The 22424-nt window shown below is 51.7% G+C and overlaps 1 protein-coding gene across 1 annotated transcript in view; it reads left to right on the top strand.

The window, feature by feature from the left end:
• Positions 1-3259: 3259 nt before the first annotated feature.
• Positions 3260-22424, top strand: part of VOPP1 (VOPP1 WW domain binding protein) — a 33722-nt gene continuing 14557 nt past the window's right edge. Inside the window, exon 1 of the mRNA XM_037156054.2 lies at positions 3260-3368. Within this exon, the coding sequence (XP_037011949.1) occupies positions 3315-3368 (54 nt within the window). The 5' untranslated portion in view covers positions 3260-3314. The remainder of the gene's footprint in view (positions 3369-22424) is intronic.

Raw genomic sequence — 22424 nt, 5'->3', positions numbered from 1 at the left:
CAACAACCCTGCCGTCCTGCCGGCCATGCTCAAGTTTCCTCTGTGAGCGACCAGTGAGGGACAGACAAGCTTAGCGAGGGCGGGCGACTGAGTCCTAGGCCTGCAGTTCCCTCGGTAACAGGCGCATCTTGCCCTGCAGTGGGCCCTGTCCGTTGTGAAAAGCACCTCGCCGTCTCGTCTCCCTTGGCCAGAGGCCCCCTGGGGAGGCTTGGGCACACTGCCCTGCACGTGTGTCTGATGGGCCATCGCAGGTTTGCTCGATGGGCCTCACACAGCGTCTCCCCTCTCGTGGACGTACATACATTTCACTCGTGGTCTGTATGATCTCTCACTGCACTGGCGCTTTCCCTTGTGGACAGACAGGCCACGGCCTCTTCCGTGGCTGACGTCCTGTCAGAGAAGGCAGTCAAACCCAGGGAACTTCCCACAAAGTCCAGGGTCAGGGAGAAACACATTTGACTGCTCAGGTGCTTCAGCAAGCCTGTGCTGTTTGGCCAGTTTCAAGACGTTTTTACAGGGCTTACCACTCTCGATCCTCAGGTTTAGTTGGACATCCTCACATTATTAAGATTCAATGGGCAAAGTTTGCAGAAACCCTTCAAAGAGCGTTGCCAAAAGCATTGCTCTTGGTTCTTTTAAATCTGAGGTCCACGCCCTTTGGGCCCATGAGCTGTTTCCTTCTGAGATGATTAACTCTGGGACACTCCAAGCATCTGGCTCCCACTTCTTTGGATCCACAGCTGATAACAGGAGACACACGTTAACACTGGGAAGGCCTCACTACTTCTACTGAAGGTCACCACGCTCTGGTCGAGCAATCCCTTTACAGTGCGCTCCGAGCAGCTGACAACCCAAACCGATGTTCTACAACCTGGAGACGATGTCGGCCGGCAGAGACGGCCTCGCTGGGAGGAGCCTGCCAGGTGCCGCTGGCGGCCTCGTGCTGCTCAGGTCCAGGGGTTTGACTCGGGTGCGCGCATCTCACCCTAACATGGTACCCAACCCTGACTAGGCCTGCACAGGGTCTGTCCAAAACGGAAGCAGGCAGCCTCTGCAGGAGACAGCTTTCCCGAGTTGACCAGATCGGGCCTGCACATCTCTTTTTCTCACTGTTAATTCTCACTCGTTTGCCTTTCCTAATCTATCCTGAAAGGAGGAAGCTGTTCTGGTGGTTGGTCTGTCCTCAAGAACTGGGATCTGCCCAAGATAATACCATCTCTGTTTCACCGCCCACAGGTTTGAGCCCCTGGCTTAGGGTGATCACATGGACTACGTTTGTTACCTTGTTTTCATCCTGTTCTGTATTCACGCTCTCCAGCTCTGCTCACCTTTGCTCCTTAGCCCCGGACGCGGGCCGCTTCCTGATCCACACGCCTTCCCTCTGGCAGGAGAGACGACAGACACCCAGAAGTCCTTCAGGTCACGGAGGGACGAAAGGCTGCTGACATCGGAAGGCCCGACTGCTGATCAGGGATGTTTTCAGAGGAAGAGCTGGTGGAAAGGGGGGCAATGGTACAATTTCGGCAGCGACATAACCCTTCGGGTCGAGCGAGAGCTCTGGGGGTGTTCTCGCACTGCATGTGCCCGCCCCACGTTTACTCCCCACCTCTGTGGCGGCAGCAGACCCTCCCCTTCACTTCCTCCCCCTCCGTGAGGTCCTCCTTGAACCTGTCCCATTCCATGTGTGCACATGTGGCTTGCACGGGCTCTGGACTGCAGTTCTTTCCTTTGCCCCAGTAAACCCTTTCGGAGGCGGGATACCCAGTGATTCTGTTTTTCCAGCCGACCGCCCACATGTCAGTACATGTACTGCCTAACGAACACACATCAGACTTGCAGTTTAATCCATCCGTGGGGGAACCCTTAGGATGACAAAGTTGCTTCAAAGGGGAATGCAGGCAACTGACCTGGACAGCAGCCAGTGAAAAAGGCGGTGGGGTGGGGGGAGGAAGAAACTCTTGGGATGAAATGGATACATTAGATAAGAAACTGGTTAAGATTCTGCCCCTAGCAGAGGTCATTTGCATTTTCATGGGAGATGATTTGCATCACTAGTAGAAACATTTGCATCTCTATTACAAAAGGAGGCTTGCGGCTTAGTTTTCTACAAGTTAACTTTTACCCTTAAAATAGTAGTGACCTGCTCTACTTGTCAACAAAGTTAACTGGTGTCTAAAGACCCTGGGGGCTTCTCTGATGGCGCCTTACCACGAGGAGGGCCACGAGAATTTCTTCTGCTGTACTGCCAACTTCTGGTTCTAACAGTGGAGTCTGGTGGTGCATGTGTGTAGTCATCAGAGGAGTCCACGCCTTGAAGGATGGAAAGTGTTTGGGACTCGCCTTAGGGGACCTCTAGTTTCCTGACCCCACTCCTTCCAGCTCTGGTCCTGGGTAGGTTCCCGTCCTTCACTCCTTCACCCTCCTCAACCCCGCCTGTCTGTGCACTGAGCACTCTGTAACTTAGCTGTGTAAGTGACTACCTCTCCCCACAGACTCCGGGCGTGGTTTCTTCTGTCCTCTGCGTGCTGGCCCTGCAGCTCGGCTCTGGTACATCCTACAGGTTCAGTAAATGCTGGTTAAGTAACAGCGTGAAGGAGGTGGGATCTGAGCCATGGTGTGAAAAAAACTATGGCGCGTGCAAGGTGGTGGGGGTGGAAAGAAGGATCAGCGCGTAGAACACGACATTCCACAGCGGGAGGAGGGGCTTCCGTGTGGGCGGGTTTTGGTGGATCCCAGGCCAGGTCAGGGCAGGAGCGGGCTGGCATCGAAAGCCCGGAGCACAGTGAGAGGCCAGGTGCAGGGAGCCTTCTGTGGGCAGTCTGCCTCCCGCGTCCTTGGGCTGTCCTTGCCATCACTTGTGGGTAGGACACACGCCCCCTCGGTTCGCAGGAATCAGAGGGTGAAGCAAGAACCGGGAAGCGCGGGTGCAAGAAGGAACAATGGTTCAGGGACAGGCGCCTCCCTGCAGAACCTCGCGGAGATTTTGCTCCTTTGAAAAAAGACTTCCTAGGTCTATTCAGGGGTGACAGGACGGCCTCCCTCGCCGGAGGAGACCCCTGACAGCTCCCCTGCCACTCGCGGGACCCATCTCTGGGTCCCGACCCAGCCGCCGAGCGCCCCAGGCTGTGCTCCAGGTGTCCGCGGGCGCGCGCCCCAGCGCGTTCCGGCCGAGGGCGGGGCGCGGGGCGGAGCAAGACGTGGCCCGTTGGGTCCCAGAACCCCGCCCGCCCGCCCGTTTCTCGGCCTGTGGCCCAGCGCCGCTGCCGGGCGCCTGCGACGCGAGCGTGGGGCGCGCCCGGGGACGACGCGGAGTCATGAGCCGCCAGGCCCTCAGCGCTGCGGCGCTGCTGCTGGCGCTGCTGGTGGAGGTAGGGGCCGGGCCGGGGCCGGGGCCGCGCCGCCCGGGGTACCAACCGGAGGAGCCGGGCGGCGCGAACAATGCGGGGGCCGAGCGGCGACGCCCGGGAGTCCCTCTGCGAGAACCCGAGGGGCCCGGCGGCCGAGCGCCGTGCTGCCGGGTCCTGCATTACTCACGGTGCTGGAAAGTGTAGGGACCCTGTTGACGGGGAGACTCCCCTGGCCTCTCTGCGGTGCCCGGGCGTCTCCCCTGTGTTCCCCACCCAACCCCGCCCCAGCCCCGAAGGGCGCTTATTTCTCTGGCGTCCAGCTCCTGCCCTGGGAGACCTAGGAGCGACCTTTCCGCCCTACCCTGCCTCTCTCCCGCCCCCGAGGGGGCCCGGATCGCGTCCTGGGGGCCTGGGAGGAGGGTGTCCTGGGCGCGGCGCAGGCGCACAGAGTCGGGGTGGGTGGGCCGCGGGAGGGTCGCTTGGCGAGCGCGGAGGTGTAGTTGTGAGAAAATGTCACGGGTGCTAGGAAATAGCGGGGTGCGGCAGGAGGGAACCTTCCTGCTCGTGCAGACGGCGCTCAGGGGCTTCGGGTGCTTGAGCAGCGTTCTCCGCGGAGCAGCTGCGGTGGGCGTGCGGCGGGAGCCCGGCGGGACCCTGGGGGAAGGAGGGAGGGTGGAAGCGCCTGGTAGCCGCAGCCCTTCTGGGAACCCGGCTGTCCCGGGCGGCGAGCGGCGTCCTCTGATGGGGGGTGGGGACACGCCCTCGCTGAAGCGGGTTCTTCAACACGTGAGCCGGTGGCACTCGGAGTGTCCAGTCTGAGCTAGGGCGCCTTCCACTCCGCTCACCTTCCTTGTTTTGAAGGAAGTTTGCATTTAATTAATGAAGTCAAGGCAAATTGATGATGAATAACTTACATTTCTTTCTGTCCTTTGTATTTCAGAGGGTTGTAAAACTGTTTAATAGTTTGGTGTTTGTGCTGGAAACCACTACTGTGCTGGTTTTCTGAAGTTGTTAAGAAATAAATGTTACAAGAGGTTGGGAGGGCAAGTCTCGCTCCCCTGAAAGGTAAATGGATGGAAATGTTTCTTGCCCCAGGCTGTGCGGTAGAAAGACCCTGAGTTTGTGTTCTTGATAAGGCTTGGAGTGTTAAGGTCTTTGTGGAGTGCCTCATCACTGGCATTCTTTCCATTTGCTCAGATATTTATCTATTTATCTATCCATCTTCACCAGAGGACTTGCTCATTGATTTTTAGAGAGAGGAGAAGGGAGGGCGAGAGAGAGGGAGAAAGACTTTATTGGTTGACTCTTGAAAGCACCCTGACTGGGGCTGGATTCACGACCCAGGCATGTGCCCTGAGGGGGGAATTGACCAGTCCGAGCCCCACTGGTCTGGGCTGTTCAGAATTTTAAAACTTTAGGAATAACTTCCTCTCCACGAGTCAGTGGACATAACGGAGAAATGAATCAGAGAGTGCCATTTACCACAAAAGACACGCACTGGATGCTACCCAGGCAATGCCCACCCCTGCCCCCTTTAAAAACCGAGCTGGATGAAAATGTCCAGCATCTGTTTGGTTCTGCTCCTGCCGGTCGTTGGTGTGCGTGGGGCTGTGCCCGGGGTATGTAGCCAAGGCCACTTTAGGGACTCAGATCTTCCCAAGATAGCTGTTTGGTTGCACCGGAATTGTCATCTTCACAGAGAGTTCACATCGCGTCTGGAAGGTTGACAGATCTTAAAAGCTGGACTGTCACAACATGAGCCCAGAGTGACAAAGCCAGTGCTTTTGCCACGTTGGTCGAACAGCTAGCTGATGGGTGATGTTTGTTTTCAATGGGCTGGTATGGAGGTAGCTTTTCCGCAATGATTTACCCTGAGGTGTCTCTGAGGAGTTCAGGAGATGTCTTTAAAATTCATCAGATGGAATTTTATACCTGAGATCCAGATCTAAACACCTCAGGCTGCGTTCCCGTTACACGGGTCGCTCTGAATTTCATCTCGAAGATGCTGTCATCACAACACCTTTGATGCTTTTGAAATCCTGAATCACACACACAGATGAACCGTTACAGCTGCTCAGTGTGCAGGGGTGCAAAGAGCTCCCTTGCGTTGGAGGGCGTAAAACGGGAGATATTTGATGGCTTCCGACAGCCAGCTGCAACCTGGGATATGTGTCTTTGTCTCTTTGTTCTGCCTGAGCTGGTTTCATTGTAGTTGCTGGTTGCTCATAAGCCACCTGGAATGAGGGGGCCCTGGGGACAGTGGTTAATTCACCCTGGCCTTCTAGCCCCCCCCGGGGTCACAACAGAGGGTACCTAAAAGCTGTTTGAGGAAGGACTGTCCCCCACTGCTTCATCCCTTTGTAGAAATTCACATACCTGTGAGACATAGAAAGTGCTTAAAAAATTTTTTTTTTCTCTGTCTGGCATTGTTCTGAACATTTAACAAATGTCACCTTGTTAATCCTCTTGGCAGTTCCATTTCTCCCCATGTTTATTTCACATGGGGAGCTGTAAAAGAACTTGTCCAGCAGGTCCGAGTGGGGGCTGGGCATGGGAGCCCAGGTTGGGGGCTCCGCCTCGAGTGCGGAGCTGTGGTCTCTCCCACTGCAGACACGGTGCAGGCCTGGACGCAGTTTGCACACCATACTTCTGGAGGCTGACGAAGGCTCTGGGTGGTATGCATCCCATACCACTGGGGAACCAGCCACCCCACCTTTAGCAGCTCGGTCCGTAGAGGGACCATAGAACTGAGCATCCAGTATGACACTTGGGAGAGTAAATGGGAGCTGTGCATCATTCTGCCTGCAGGCATCTACAGGGCTGTCAACCAGCCTTGAGCTCGTTTTGAAGCCCAGACAGGGCCTGAAGCAGGAATGGCCGCTGACAGCGCCCTCCCTCCCCAGGGACACTGCTTGGAGCTCATTACTGTGGTGCCCTTTCCTCTGTGTGAACTCAGAGCTTCCTGGGACTGGCAGGAGGAGCCAGCCACGCTCTTCGTTCTGCTCTCCCCTCCCCCAGTCAGTCTGTGCCAGCGGCCTGGGCCCCAAGCGTAGGCTGCGGAAAGGGGGACCTCAAAGCCCCTCTGGGTCATAAGGTTCTAGGCTTCTTCCCTGCCTTCGCTGGGCTGTGGCAGCTCCTCAGGAACAGAAGGAAAAGAGCTTTCAGCGCTGCCGGTGCTGTAGCCGAACTCGGGGAGCAGTGGGCCTGGGCGCAGGTGCCTCCCGAGGGCTTTGAGGTATGGCCACTGCAGCCTCCTTCTGGAGGTAGGTAGTGGATGCTTTTGTAATAGAGTTAGGTGATTCTTTTAAATTTAAGATTTTTGCATTTATGTTTTAAAAATTTTTTTTCTATTGATTCCAGAGAGAGGGAAGGGAGGGAGAGAAACATTGATTGGTTGCCTCCTGCATGCCCACAACCTGGGACTGAACCCACCACCCAGACATGTGCCCTGACTGGGAATTGAACTGGTGACCTCTCATCCTGCTGAACGACGCCCCACCAACTAAGCCACACTGGTCAGGGCTGTTCTAAGGGCTCTTTCCTTGCTAAAGTGAGCCCAGAAATGTGTACTGTACAACTTGGCGTACAGTTCTGCAGTGCAGAGGCTGGGGTTTGCTGCACCCATTCACAGGGGGGCTGAACTCCACTTGGTTATTTTATACAAGGACTGGTGTCGGGATCTTCTCGCTTCTCCCTGGAACGTGGAACCTTGAAGTAAGGCTGCAGTGTGTTTCAGACTTGTTCTGGGGGAAAGAACAGCCCTTCTTGGGCTGAAAAAAGCGGTGGTCTTCTCTTAGGGGTGGGAGGTGAGCATTATCTTTTAAAACTGGAGAAAGTAGGAAGATTACTAAGTGTTTTTATCAGGCCCTGGGTATGTTGACATCCAGGAGTCTCGAAATCAGAACCACGTCTGGTTCCGGAGGGACTTCTTTTTGTTTTGTGCCAAAAGATTTTCCTGCCCTGGGGTCCCAGTGACCGTGGCAGCCAGCTCCCCGCCCCCACCCCCACCCCCCACATGCCAGTTTTCAGAAATAAAGCTTCTCAACCCTCACAACCTGTTGGCGTCTCTGGGCCACACATTACATACTTTTTAACACGTAATCACAAAAAGCCCTCATCATGTTTTCAGTAAATTTACGATTTAGTGTTGGGCTGCATTCACAGCCATTCTGAGCCAAATGCGGCCTGCAGGCCAGGGGTTGGACACCCCGGCTTGAGAACTTTTAGAAGCTGGCCAACATGCAACTTGAACAAAAAAGAAGAGTGTGGGGAGTTTATCTCTGGAAGCTCAGTGGAGGCTGGGTGTCTGCTGACCGGAGGTGACCGTGACGACTGAGCAGGGCGGCGGGACTCTGCTCAAAAGTGGGGAAAACGTGGCTCCAGGTGCGGTGCCAGGAGGGCCACGGCCGTGGGCGCAGCTTCGCCGCTGTAACAGCTCTGTCTTCTTTGGGCTTCCTTGACTCTAGACGTACACCGGCTAGGCTAGTGCTCACTGGATTTAGCTAGCTGTGGATGGCGAGTAACTGTCCTGGTTATCTTTCCTCAGTGAGGCCGCCCAAATGTCACCCTCTCCATGAGCTGATCTTGACCACCCTGTGTAAAGCTCCAGCCCTGGCGGGTGCAGTTCAGTGGATTGAGCACCGGCCTGCAAACACTGAAAGGTTGTCAGTTCACTTTCCAGTCAAGGCATGTGCCTGGGTTGTGGGGTGTGTGAGTTGGGGGTGTGCGAGAGGCAACCAGTTGGTGTTTCTCTTGCACATGGATGTTTTTCTTCCTCCCTTTCTCCCTCCTTTCCCCTCTGTCTAAAAAAATAAGTAAACAAAAATCTTTGAAATCCCAGCCCAGTTCCCCTCCCAACCCCCTGCTCTGCCCAGTAGTTCCTTCCCTGCTGCCTCTCTTACCGACACAGTGTGATGGGATTTGCTCTCCATCGTCTAAGCACCCCAGGAGGGGCGGGGAGAGGGACAAAGGGTTTGCTCCCTTCCGTTCACCGAAATGCCCCCAGCTCCTAGCACTGTGCTTGAGATAGAGTGGCCCTCGTTTAATTTATTTCAGGAAGATTGACGATCGTAATTACATTGTCCCGGCTTTGTCATGTTCACTGTAGAGACAACATGGAGGCCCAGACCGAGAGCTGCACCCTGGCTTTGACCAGAACGCAGCCAAGCCTGGTGGTGGCCGCCGGTCCTCCCTAGAGTGTGTAAGCCAGCAGTCGCCAACCACTCGCAGTCCCCGGTGTCCCCCAAGTCCTCAGCCTCGTCTCCTGAGGGTTCTGTCGCCTGTCTGGGCGAGCGCAGTGGAGTGACTCGGGCCCTGGGAGTTCTCTTGGGAGGGTGGTGCTCCCCAGCCACCTTTCCTCCCTTTCTCCCAGGCGTGGAAACCCTATGCAGAGATGTGCAGAGTGGACCCTGCCTTCGCTGGGAGGTGGGGCTCATTACCTGGGCCTGCCTGAATTTTTGGAGGTGGTATAATGTGGAGGGAGACAGGCAGCTTCGGAGCCAGGCAGACCCGTGTTTTCAGCTGATTCCAGTAGCCTCTTTTTGGTCATGTGGCTTGGCTTCCGGAAGTTCATTTGTCACACCAGGGCTGTCATGCCTGCCTGGCGGGAGACAGGTGCTCTCAGAGAGCCGCGTGAGTGTGGAGGTTTGTCAAATAGTAACTGTCTCTGTGCGATGGCTGCTGGCCTTACTACGTGTCCTTGGCATCTGACAGGACAGGCGTTTAAGACAGAACCCATTCCCAGAGGCAGAGCTAAGAGAACAGCCTCCAGAGGCAATTCCGCCTCCTTGGGATGAGAGGCATGTTTGCACAGAGCTTTTGACATCAGCCAACGTGCGTCTGCTCTCTCGCTGCGGGTTCTAAATCCAAAATGTACTTGTATTTTTCCGTGTCATTAGTCCATTAGGGCAGGGGTCGCCAACCCCCGGGGCGCGGACTGGTACCGGGCTGCCAGCGAAACTCACCTAAGCTCCGCCTCCTGTCTCCGTGAAAAAACTGGTCCCTGGTGTCAAAAAGATTGGGGACCGCCGCTCTAGCCGGCTGCCTTCCCAAGGGACGCGCGCCCAGCCAGCAAAGGGGAAGACCTCTGCGCTCGGGTTGGGTCCCGGGCCTTCCTTTCCTCCCCTTCGCCTGCTCCTTAACCTGCTTCCCAATGCTGCCCCTGCCCTCCCCTCCCCTTTGTCGACTGAACGTCCATTTTAATGATATTTGCTCAGCAGGCGTTTTCTCCTGCCGTGCGAAGGGGAAAGCCAGCCCCCTTCCTCTGGCTCGGTGACTCCTTCCTGCTCAGTGTGTCCTTGGGCGGAAGGAGTCAGGCCTGCCTTCCTCTGTTTTTGTGTACGTATTGTTTTGGGGGTGGAAATCGGCCTCTGAGATGTGCTTTGAGGAGCGCTTGGAGTCTGATCGGGCCCGGAGCGCGTGTCGCGTTGGAACTTTTCACGGGTCTATAGGAAGTCACAAAGGAAACCCGGGTCTATAGGAAGTCACTATAGGAAACCCGGCTTGCTGTCGATGCCGGGTTTCCGTGTCACAGGTTTCTAACCTTCCAGGGCACGGCTTGGGTCCCAGTGAAACTCTCTGCGGACTCTAGAGGTGATCACACAGCAAGCTCGGCAGGTAGGTTTAGTTTTTACAGCCTCCCGCTGGTCGGAGTGGGTGCCGCAGGCTGGGTGCTCGGTTGGGAAGACTCGGGGAAGAACGCGGCCAGGATTGACCAGTGAGGGCGCCCCGGGTGAGCAGCGGGACGTGGTGCTTTCTTCGGTAATTTGCCCACCTAACCGAGCGCTCAGAGTTTCACTGCTAGAACCTGCCCCTTCGCTTGTGGTCACGCTGTTCCACCCCCTGGGAACGCCCTGTCTCTCTGTGGTTCCCATCTCATTCTAGATACAGCCTTCTCCCAGAAGCCTGACCTGGTCCCTCCAGCCTGCGTAACCTCTGACTTTCAAACGTCAGAGTTAGCGTGTTGCATTCTCACTGGGGAATAATAGCTGGAAAGTGGAGATATTCCCAAAGAAACAGGTGTGGCACTCATAATTCACCCCTCAGAGCCTCCAGCAAGTCCCCAAAGCTGCCTGTGAACTCTGCTCAGGGTGGGGCCAGACACATTCTAGAACAGCTGTTATTAATGCAAGGACACACACGTGGACTTGATTTCCTCCTTGAAGTTTTCACCCTTCATTTGCATATTGGCACCAACCAATCCCTGCGGGCCTAGCCAGAATCCGTCACTTGCATGAGAGAATACACCTGTGGTTTTGCCTTTAGGAACCTGCTGTTTTTTGTTCTCCCTGGAGTGCAGCTGGGTTGCTGCCTGCATCTGCGTCTCCTGGGCTGCAGTTCCTTTTGCTCAAATATGGAATAAATGATTTTTATTCTGATTTACAGTCTAAAGTTAATTTTGACCGAAAGATTTTTCATAAGAAAAGCCGAACCTCCAGCTTTCCCTGTAACATTTCCTTATCTGAGAGCTGCTGTGGGTCAAAGAGCCCATGGCTGTGGGTGGCCGGTCGGAGCAGACGGTCCTTGACTCGGTCTTCAGGAAGGGCTTGAATGACTGGCACACTGGCTTCTGTGTGTTCAGAGATCTCCGTAAAGTTCCCTTCCTTCCGTTTTGGAGATTGCCCTGATTCTGGAACTCCCAAGAAGCTGGCGAGATTGGCTGGTATACAGAGACTTAAGTCTAAATTATAGATCCCTATTATTAAACTTCAGAGAAGAACAGGACTGCACTGTAAAATTAGCCAAAATGTCTTGCCAAGCCTTGGTGTTTATGTGGCATCACAGTTCAAAAAGAGCCAGGGAGGTCACCTGGCTGCCGCCCCTCAAAGTCCTCCCCCATGGTGGCTGGGAAGTCACCTGGGGAGCTCCTGGAAGTCTCTGGGTCTTTCTCCCCAGCCTCAGAGATGGGACAGGGTATGACCTGGGTGTTAGTGGCCTTAGGGCGAGGGCCTTGGAATACTGTTGAGTCCACCACTACTTCCTAGAGCCTTGTGCATCCTCACAGTCAACCCTGGGCTGCTAACTTCCAGCTCTGCAGGCCGGAGGTGCCTGGCCTTCTGCAGGGCTGGCAGTTGATTGGCAGTCAGCACCGTGTGGGTCCACAGATCCCCGCTCCTTTCTCATGCGGCTCACCATGCTGAGCTCTCTTCCTTTTACTGGTTCATTCATCTTCACACCAGAGGCTGCCTGGAGCCCCAGGTGCCCGAGGCATGCTGGGGAGGCTGCTGACTGCGGCTCTCAGGTATCTTTGGCTTCTGTCAGCCTCGGGAAGGAGGCCATAATCCTGCAGGCCCCCTGCAACCCGCACCCCCGGCTCCCTGAGGCCTCTTCTCCAGCATTCACGTCTGCTCTCAGTGGCCTTACTTCATTCAGGCTTTCACTGTCGCTTTGTTCTGGGCACGCTATGTTCATGATCCACCTTGCATTTTGGAATAACTTTAAATTTAGAGAAAAGTTGCCAGGCTAATAACAGAGTTCCTGCATACTTCCTACTCAGTTCACACCAATTTAACACCTTCTATTGCTGTGGGACATTTGCTAAAAAAGAAACCTACATTGAAGCGGTACTAGTAATTAGACTTTGGGCTTTATTTGAATTTCCCCAGTTTTCCTGCTAATATCTTTTTCTGTTCCAGAATCCAGCCTTGGATACCGTATTGAATTCATGCTCACAGTACTTCCTTTTTGTGAGAACTTCCTGCTTCCTGTCACGCGGCACGGCCTTTGTCTTTAAGCGTTCTCTTTGCGCAATCACTGGCAACTTTGTGAACTCCCTGGGAAGGATTCTGTATGCCTTTGTGGGCTAAGTTTTGAACACAGAGCCTTAACTCCCCTCCATCCCTGCCCCATACCTCCCCCCAATGACAGATCTGTTAGCTTAGAAGGCAGGCGACCTAAAACAGACAGGTGGGGGGCTTCTCTGGAGCCTAGACACTGAGCCAGAACAGGTGGCCTTCAGGCCCAGCTCCTCCCCCTCCCTGAGCTCTGTTGCAGGTGTAACCTGTCTGCTGGGTCTCCAACTAAAGTCACAGTCCTTTATTTTCTTAGTCATGCCAGGGTGTGAATGTACCTATGTTTATCTCTGGTGTGAATGCGGTTATGCACAGTGAGCCGGGGAGGCGGAGCAGGAGAGAATAAATTCTCCCTCTCCAGCCAGGGCACCTTTGGTTGTGCCCAAGCCTAACACCTGTTGGCCATGTGCTGCTTTGTGCTGGTGGGGGACACTGGGAGAAGCCACCCAGGACAGGCATGCGAGTTCTGGAGGGTGACGAATGACAGAACCAAAGTGATGTGGGTGTCCCGAGTGCTCCAGGGGTCTGCCCAGGCCCCATTCCGGATGTACGGTCATTTGTCTCCTGCTTGGTGGTGGGCGGGGGGGGGGGGGGAGAGCAGACTCCTCAGCACACAGCTCCGGGCCAGTCGAGCTCAAGGACAGATTGGAAGTTCATTTATTTTATGAGCCAAATGGAAATTTGTTGTCTTGCCAGGGAATTTAGCCAACATTTATACTGTTATTTCTGTGAGAAATGGGTCCTAGATTCTAAATCAGTAATTTAGATGCCGGCGTTGGAAATAGGGTCTATTTTTAAGTTGGGATATTTCTGTGTTAATTCATTAGTGTGCTTTTCAGTAGCTACTCCATCACACAGGAGGCGGTGCATGCCCAGTTTTACGTAATATATATAAAACGTCTATCCCTTGTTGACCCCGAGAAGAAGACTTCTACCAGAAAGGACTCCTTGTGGTTAAGTGGGCTCAAGTTCAAAACCAGAGTCGGGCAGCCATGGCTGGCAGAGGTCCCTCACCTCCCTGCATTTCAGGCAGCCAAGCCTGCTGCACTATGCTCTTGCGTCCCAGGCAGCCGTGATAAGAGAGGGCTCCTGGGGTCAAAATTCAACCAAATAGGACTGAGACTTTCCCCGCCCAATTGGAACTTTATCCATGGGCATCTTCATCACTAATCGGAGCGGCTTTTTTTCTGGCCAGTCAGGATGGTACTTTTTGGACCAACCGAATTGTGAGGTCCTCATTTGCATAGAAATGGGTCAACCAGGGAATGGGGAACTCTTCTGTAGAAGCCAAGTTCACCTCTGCCACTGCGAGTGCACTCGCAGTTTCCATGGAAGACTGTGCTTCCTCCCGTGACGTGGGAGCTGCATCACGGCTGCAGCGTGATGTGCAAAACGTGAGCCGAGCTGCAACACCTGGGCCTCCTCGCCAGGGACGCCTCCCAGCCGAGCTGTTTCACTGTGGAGCTGTTTTCACTGAATCAAGCCTCTCCCTTCACTGGGGACTTGTGTTGGTGTTGAATAGATGGCAGCGGCCTTCAGCTGACACCTATTGTTCTGTCTAGTTGCTTGTACAGTTGGTTTAGCTACCATTTATTGAGCCCACCTACTAGCTGCTGTTGTTCCAGGGCCATGGCTGGAAGGCGGAGTGCCCGGGACCTCTGTCCTCCAGTCCTTACCCTCTGTTAGGGAAGAACTTAAACTCCATCCCAGGCAGGGCCAGTGCAGGCTGTGGCTCTTGCTCCTGGAAGACCGGACTATCCAGGTGCGAATCATTTGGGGCCTGTGTTTCTCTTCCTTTCAGCCTCACGTTTGGCCACTTCACAGATCACTGGTTTTGCTTTACGTACGGGCTGAGGAGGGACAGTCGCGGGGGCGGGGGAGAGGGAGAGACTGAATTCAGTTGTTTGAAGCTTTGTTGTAAAGGGGCAAATACCAAGTGAACTGGCCTTAAGTTATGAGGATTTCATCGATGTTGACCTTGCTGCCTGTTGTCAGAGATGATGGATAATGAATTTGATGGTTTTAATCTTTTGAGCAAAATGAATGCATGGATATGGTTTAAGGAGTTGTAAAATGGAATGGGAGGGATTCTCCCACCCCCACCCCCCACCCTTAGATGCTCTCTGCGAGGGAGCCACTGTGGTTTCTTTTGCAGCGCTCTGGATTAAAAAAAAAATTCTACACCCAGGTACTTTGTTACAAGTACGCAGGTGGGATCATGTATACACAACATTCTGCATCCTTTTTCTCCTTTAATTTGTAAGAGATATTTCTTGGAAGTGTTTCCACAGCGGATTTCCCTGTAGAATTCCCGTGTTCTTTTGTATGAGTGATCGTGACTCATGAATCAGCTCTCTTTTCACGGACATTTAGTTCCTTTCTAACTTTTTTGCTGTTAAACACGATGCCCTGTGGAACTCTTGGGCAAGTGTCTGTCTTCCGCTCCTTTGCAAGTTGTATTGACAGATTGTTATGTTTGACATTAAACCACGAATGGTCACTGTTTACCGTGATCCTCAGCCAGGCTGCAGATTCGTGAGGCTTTGGATTGTGTGGGACTCATTGTGTGTGGCTTGGGTAGAGCATGGTAAGAAAGGCTCCTATTCCGATTTTGAGAAGGTGCTTGAGCATTATATTAGGAGAAGTCTCAAACCTGTTGTTCCTTTCGGGGTGTCGAGCTTATTCTTTGCACCTGTGTATTACTTTGGAGGCTAGACATGTCTGCTCGGGCTTGGAGACAGCCTGAGGGCTTAGCTCAGGCAGAGATGACAGTTCCAAGTAGGAAAGTGGTGACTGGCTGTCCACGGGCAGCTTGTGAAAGGGATGGCGTTTGTCAAGAGTACCTGCACCTTCTGGTTTGCGATAATAGACTTGGCAACATTTCATGTTCCAGAAACACTTTTACAGCATAAGATGGGCCAGGAGACATGGATTAGCAGGTGAAGTTCTCCACCACATTAGCTGGCGAAGAGCGGTGCCTCCCGGCCCAGGGTTGGGGGGGCAGCAAGGAGGGTGGGGAGGCAGGCTGTTGGGACTGAGCCAGGCTGGAGTTGGACCCCTGGGTCCTGCTGTGTGAGCGACCCTGCTTGGGGCTGCTCTTTCCCCAGGGGGGCACTCTCTGCCTCCTCCTTAGCCAGTGGAGAGGAGCTAAGGATGAAATGAAGGATGTGGAGAAAATGAAGGTGTGTGATTTGTCCTGGCCTCAGCCCGGTGCCTGGTGGAGCGGTAAGTGCTCAGGACTCACCACGTGGGTCTAGGGAGAATGCACTCTCCTGGGCGGTTTGAGGAAAGGGGGGCAGTGCTGTTTTTTGTGCTTTTACACACATTCCTTCTAAAATAAACTGCAGTGGGGAGGCTGTGGGCAACCTGTGGTCAGAAACCCTTATCTGCTTTTTGGCATTTTGCTTTTGAAGCTGACGTCCTTACTAATCTCTTTAGGTCTTTCTGTCCACAAAAGGTATGAAGTTGGTACTTTCTCCTGAGTCTAAAGGTGAAGTTTGGATCTGCTGGCAAAGATTTAGGCCTAACTGGAAAGGAGGGCCTTTTTTTCTAAATTTAAAATATGTGTATTGATTTTAGAGAGAGAGGAAGAGAGAGAGTAAAGAAACATCGATGCCAGAGAGATACATCGATTGGTTGCCTCCCATTTATGCCCTGACCAGAAATCTAACCTGCACCTTTTTGTGCACAGGACGACACTCAACCCACTGTGCTACCCGGCCAGGGGCAGGAGTGGTCTTTGAAGGATAGGTCTGTTACTCATTTGTGGGCACTGGGTGAGGAGGCCGGACACAGCCACCTAGCTGACCTCTCCCCATTCTCCTCACTTTCTGTGATAGCAACCCAGCAGGGTGCCAGAGTCACAGCCTAGGTGTTTGCAGAGCCGAGCAGGTGACCTCCGTCAGATGTGGCTCCCACACTCTGCAGTGACGCTGGAAGCCAAAGTTCCTGGATCCAGGCCTCCAGGAGTGTGTTGGAAGGTCTGGTCTCCCGCTCAGTGTTTTGGTTGGACTCGGGCCCATCTCAATACAATAGCAGGCGGATCATCCCCATCAGCGCCAGGCCCAGAACAGCAGCACTGCCATCCCCATCTGCCGCCACTGCGTTCAGACCCAGCTGATGACGAGCCTTTGAATGAATTTGTCCCATTAACGTTTTTGGCTGCATCCCATGCCTTCATTTGGTGTGTTCTGCCCCAGAGCTGCGCCTCTGAGACTTTTTAGCAGCTGAGACCTCTCTTCTGAGAAGGAAAGAGGCTGATGCCTGGCTTGCCCGCTGGCTGGGCTCGAGCTCCTCTGAGGTGTGTGTGGTTGTTCCTGACCCATTGGCCTTCCGAGCAGAGAGAACGGTCTTTGGGCAGACCTGCCTGGTGACCTGGCCCCTTACTGTGTTCAGGGAGAACCCGCAAATGATAGTGCTAAGAGGTGAGGGGTGCTCCAAGGCATGGCTCCTAATGACCCATAAAAGGTTATTTTGGGGAAGTGGGGGAGGCCTCTTTCATGGGGTCCCCGCTGTTTGCTTCTGGAGAGTGCAATAGTTACTGCAGTAACTGTCAAGTCTGGCCCCATGAGAGGTGTGGTGGGCGTACCGAGGAATGGGGACTACGGGTCATCGTGGCTTATGTTGTCCCCTTCTCTTCCCGATGAACCTATGTCTAATTTTACATTGGTAACTTATAAATACTATGGGTTTTAAATGATTGCATAAAATGAGCACTGTCTATGATGTTAAACTATTTATGCTTACAGTTTTAATTGCCGATTGCATATTTGTTGGTTAGTAGACCCTTCCTTGTGTATTACTTGTCTTGGACTTTGCTCACCTGTTCCTTTTTACTTAAATCCTACTTGGGTAATGTTCACTTTTGTGAACCAGTCATATTTCTTTAATTTAAATATCTTTTTATATTCACTTGCTGTAAGTGATCTGCTTTTTTAAGTAAAATTTCATAAAAATGTTAAAACAAAATGGTATGTGTTCCATACAGACAACTTGGAAACTGATCACCAAAATATACAATGAAAAAACAAATCACCTCTAATGTCACCAAGAAGAATTTATTGTCGGTATTTTGCTACCTATCTTTCCCTCTTATTTTCTCTCCCCTATGATGGATAATATACTCTCCATAAAATAATATACACTATTTTATGGGCTTTATTTTTCTTAGCAAAATGTTCTTTCTCATACTATTATTATTATTTTTTTAACAATCTGATCAGATTGTGCCTACTCCTATGTATTTTGGATGTATTATTATTGTTAACCAAACCCATACTTTGAAAATGTTGGCTATTTCCAGTTATTATTTCTTAATAACAGTTATCACAATTGTTACTATGATTTTCTAGGTGTCGTTGTGACAGCCCTGTTTTGGTTATGGGCGCTTCAAAGGCGTTATGATCCCCACTGACACGTTATCTTCCTGAGACGCTACAGTTGCATTCTGCACACACCATGTGCTGACTCGCTTCTCCTGCCCTCGGCCGCAGTGGGTGGCTGGGTTTTGATGGTTAAAGCCATGCCATTGTAATTTACATTTATTTGATTACTAGTGAACTTTATCTTTTAAAATAGGGGTTTTTTTGGCCTTATGTGTTTCTTCTTTGAAGAATTCTCCCACTTTATTTTGTCCTATTGGGATTTTAATCTTTTTCTTTTTAAATTATATAAACTCTATATTCTTTAAAGATAGTTAAGTAACCTTAGTATATTTCAATACTTTCTTCTATTATTTGCCTTTTAATTTTGGTTACTGGTTAATTTTTATGTCCTGTAGATGAGGGCTGTTTAAAAAAATTATTGTTTTTAAAAATTTTATTTATTTATCTTTAGTAGGGAAGGGAAGGAGAGAGGGAGCGAAACATCAATGTGTGGTTGCCTCTTGTGTGGTCCCTGCTGGGAACTGGCCTGCAACCCAGGCATGTGCCCTGACTGGGAATCAAACCATGGTCTTTTGGTTCCCAGGCCCGTGCTCAATCCACTGAGCCACACCAGCCGAAGAAGATGAGGGTTTTTACCTCCTTGAATTAGGGACCTTGAGGAAATTTGCTTCTGTGCTGTTCTTTTGTTGAAAACTAAAGCAGGTGAAGCAAAGGCACTTCATTCAGAGTAAGTTGTGAAAGCTCACAGGGTTTTCCCCGGGGATGTGCAGCTGGAACTAATTACGTCTCGTAGCCGGCCTGGCCCCAGAATCTTCCAAATGGCAGCAGACAGTGCTACATCCTGATGATTCATTAGGTGTGTTCCTCACATGGTTCCACCTGCCAGACACAGAGAGATCTTTTATTTGTTGTTCAAAGGAATTTCTCTGCTTTCTTGTCTTTGATAAATGATGCTTGTGAGACACCTCGGACTTTTATTTCTAAGACACTAAAGTTCCTTGCAGATGAGGTATTCCTGAAAAACAGATTGTTCATACTCCCAAGGATTAAATAATTGGCACCTAGGCAATTGACTAAAATTCCAACGCAGGACCTGGAAGCATGATCGTTGCTATTATTCGAAATTGGGATACCCTGAGATAATTACCTGTCACTCTCCCATAAACTTTTGCTGGGACTGCAATAAGACCTAGCCCTGCCCGCTGCCTCTGTCTTTGGTCCTGAGTGTCACCTCTGTCAGCTTCCAGTAGGCTCCCTTTGTTCAGGGTCTGTGTGGAGTGTGAATTCCCATTGGGCGGGAACTGGATGCCTAGACTCCTCCAGGGTCTCATGGCCATGTGTGAAGTTCAGCCCTGATGAACGTGAAAGCAGCAACCAGGTGCAGCGGGTGCTGCTGGAAAAGCCATTGGGCTCATCTTCCCGGGGTCTTCCCACCACTTACTGGCTCTGGTCAGACTGGCTGGTGGCACCCCCACAGTAAGTAAGGTGGGGAGCCCAAGGCCCCAGATGTTGGCAGGATTAGCTATGCTGGGGAAGTGCTGATTCTGCAGTTTGCTGTTCATTTAAAGACCCTTCCTTCACCTGCCCCTGAACAAAATGAGCAGGGGTGGAATTTCAATAAAACCCACTGTGCTTCAAACCTCTCAGACCCTAGCCCTTAACTCCCACATGTCCCGAAGTCACAGGTGACTCAGGTTCTCCTTGGACTTGTGCCGCTTGTGCGACGCCGGCACCCCGGGAAGCAGCGTTGCCCAGCCCCTCGAGGACAAAGATTCTAAGTGTGGAACACCTCACACTTACCTGTGTGGGTGTTTCCCGGAATCTCCCCGAAAAGGGCACACCCCCCAGTAAAAATGTTTAAAAAGTGAAGAAACAAAGGAAAAGCAATTTCAGGGTTTTGCCTTCACCCCTAAAAGTAGCCCCGCTTGCTCTGCAAAGGTTACTCCCATGGCTTCTCCAGAAGTGCCCCTCTACTGAGAAAGAAATTGTGTGTTTGCTAGGAGAGGTCGGGTCATCGGCTGCCTGCCGCTGTCCAAGGTTCCAGACGGTCAGCAGCCCCTCGGCAGAACAGAAACCGGACCAACCATGTTATCCAACAGGGGTGTCCTGGGCTCTCCTCTGTCGGGTATGGCTAGATGTAGAATGATTTACGTCAACATGAGGATTATATTGGGGATTGGCAAGGATTTGTTCCTCGGGGCTTATTTAGAGCCTGGCTAAATGTGGATAAACTATATTTGGACGGGCTTAACCACACTGATGCATAGCCCAGTGGTTGAATAGCAGGCCACCGGGATTCTTTCCTGAGCACCTTTGTGGTTTGATTTCTAGATTCCCTCAGGCGAACTGCTCCCGACGGTGGACGTTTTCCCACAGTCCCGAGTATTCTGCTTTGTTAACAGTTTGTACGCACACTGGGTGTTTCTACTCTTTGACTGCTTCAAGAAGCAGATGGCTATGTCTGTATGGCTCCTGTGTTACAGGTGGAAGGGATACTACACTCTCAGCACTGAGGGGCCGCTGATTGTCCAGCACCTTGGACAGTGCTGGTGATAAAGAATGCTCGGGAGCAATAGGCAGCCCCTGGCCTGGCCTCGCCTAACAAATAGGTTTTCTTTTTTCAGTAGATGGGCAATTCTTTTTTTATTTTTATTTTATATATATATTTTTTTCTCCTTCACCTGAGGACATTTTGTTTCATTGCTTTTAGAGAGAGAGGGAGAGAGAGAAGCATGGATGTGAGAGAGAAGCATTTATTAGTTGCTTCCTGTACTTGCCTGGACCAGGGGATCATATGCACTCAGAATGGGTATTGAGCCCGCAGCCTAGGTGTGCGCCCTGGTAGGGAATCGAACTCTCAACCTTTTCGTTATGGGACAGCGCTCCCACTGACTGAGCCAGGGCTCAGCAGCAGGGCACTTCTTAAGGAACCCCAGTAGTAATCTTTGTAGAGTGGGTAGGGCTACTTGTAGGGGTGGATAAAACCCTGAAATTGATTTTTTTTTTAGTTTATTCAGTTTTTAAACATTTTCTTGGAGACAGGTGTGCTCTTTCTTAGGGAGATTTTGGAAAACTACCACACGAATAAATGCAAGGTATTCCACATTTAGAATCTTTGTTCTCAAGGGGCTTGGCAATGTTGCTTCTGTTTAGATGACGGGATCACAGGGAACTGGGCCTTGGAAATCATTTGTTGCAGAGACAGAGATTTCCCCCGATGGATCGGAGCGAAGTAAACTGAAAACCTTCTGGAAAAGATTCTTTCTAGATACCATTGACAGCATGCATGCTTCACGGCAGGAGGTCCAAATGGCAACGTTAGCAGGAGTTTGGATGCAGTTGATTCCAACCCGTATGCAAGACTTTGAAGGGTCAAGGCTTCGGTGGGAGAGGGAAGTGCCCTGTGCCCGGAACAGCAGGGGAACTGGACGTAGAAGTGGAGCCTGAAGGGGGGACTTGGTTGCTGCAACCTCACGATTGCACTCGAATGAACGAGGAGGTGCGTCTTATGGCTGAGCAAATAAAGTGTTTTTTGATGTGGAACCCACCCCTGCTGAAAAGACTGTGAAGATGATTGAAATGACAACAAAGGACTTCACATATTATGTAAATTTAGTTTGTAGAGCAGCAGCTGGGTTTGGGAAGATTGATTCCACTTTTGAAAGAAGTTATGTTGTGGGTGAAATGCTATCAGACAGTATCACCTGCTACAGAGAAGAGTCGACAGGTATGGCAAACTTCATTGTTGTCTTATTTTAAGAAATTGCCAGTCACCTCAGCCTTCAGCAGCCACCACCCTGATTAGCAGCCACCAACACTGAGGCGAGGCCCTCCATCAGCAAAAAAACTGGGGTTTGCTGCAGGCTCAGATGGTGGCCAGCATATTTTAGCAATAAAGTATTTTGTAATTAAGGTTATGCCCACTATTTTTAAGGCATAATGCTATTGCACACTTAATAGACTACAGTGAAGTTCAAACATAACTTTTATATGTGCTACAAAACCACGACTTGGAAGTGGGAATTTTTAAGGAAGTGTTAAGGAAATGGTCTGGAATCGAACACTCACGATATCCGGGGTCTCGAAGCATAGCCATCATTTTCACGCTGATTCTGTCAGGGAGGGTCCGCGGAGAGGACAGTGGTCCCATCAGAGCAGAAAATCCTCTGTTGCCTGGCAACATAGCCATGGTAATGTTGGAACACGACGCATTGCTGGCCTGTCTGCGGTGACGCTGGAGTAAACAAACAAGCTGCACTGCCAGCCCTGTGAAAGGAGGTCACGTGCAGTGGCGGGCGGCACATCGTATTGATCGTGGTCGCGGGCGACTGTGTTTTGGTTCGGGTGTTTCCCGCCTGTCCATTTTATCGTCACTGTAGAGTTCACTGTGTCTACTTATTAAAACAAACACTGTCAGTGTGCCGTGTTGTCCCAGCAGCAGCCTCTTGCAGCTCATGTCTACTGTATTTCTTGTGCTTGATTTAATCTCCTGGTGTTTTGTAACTTGAGCATAGCCTGCGTGCAGAGTGTTTATAGAGTCCACAGCCGGGTGCAGTCATGTCCTGGCCTCACACTCACCACTCCTTCCCTGAGTCACCTGGACCCACTTCCAGTCCCGCAGCCTCCATTGAGGGTAAGCACCTTACACAGGTGTGCCATTCCTTATCCACTTTACTGTATTTTTACCGCACTCTTTCTCTGTTTAGGTATATTTAGATACATAAATACCAGTGTTACACTTGCCCACAGTATTCCACTCAGTAACAGGCTGCACAGGTTTGCAGCCTGGGAGCAGCAGGCTGGACCGTCCAGGTTCATGTGAGCGCACTGTGTGGTGTTCGCACAACAGCAAAGCCACCCAGGGATGCGTTTCTCAGCATAGGCCCCTGTGGAGTGGGCATCAC

This window comes from Artibeus jamaicensis, unplaced genomic scaffold (assembly GCF_021234435.1).
Source record: "Artibeus jamaicensis isolate MK-2021 breed Jamaican fruit bat unplaced genomic scaffold, CSHL_Jam_final contig_1016, whole genome shotgun sequence".
Classification (NCBI taxonomy): Eukaryota; Metazoa; Chordata; class Mammalia; order Chiroptera; family Phyllostomidae; genus Artibeus; species Artibeus jamaicensis.
This window is presented reverse-complemented; position numbering and strand designations above follow the sequence as displayed.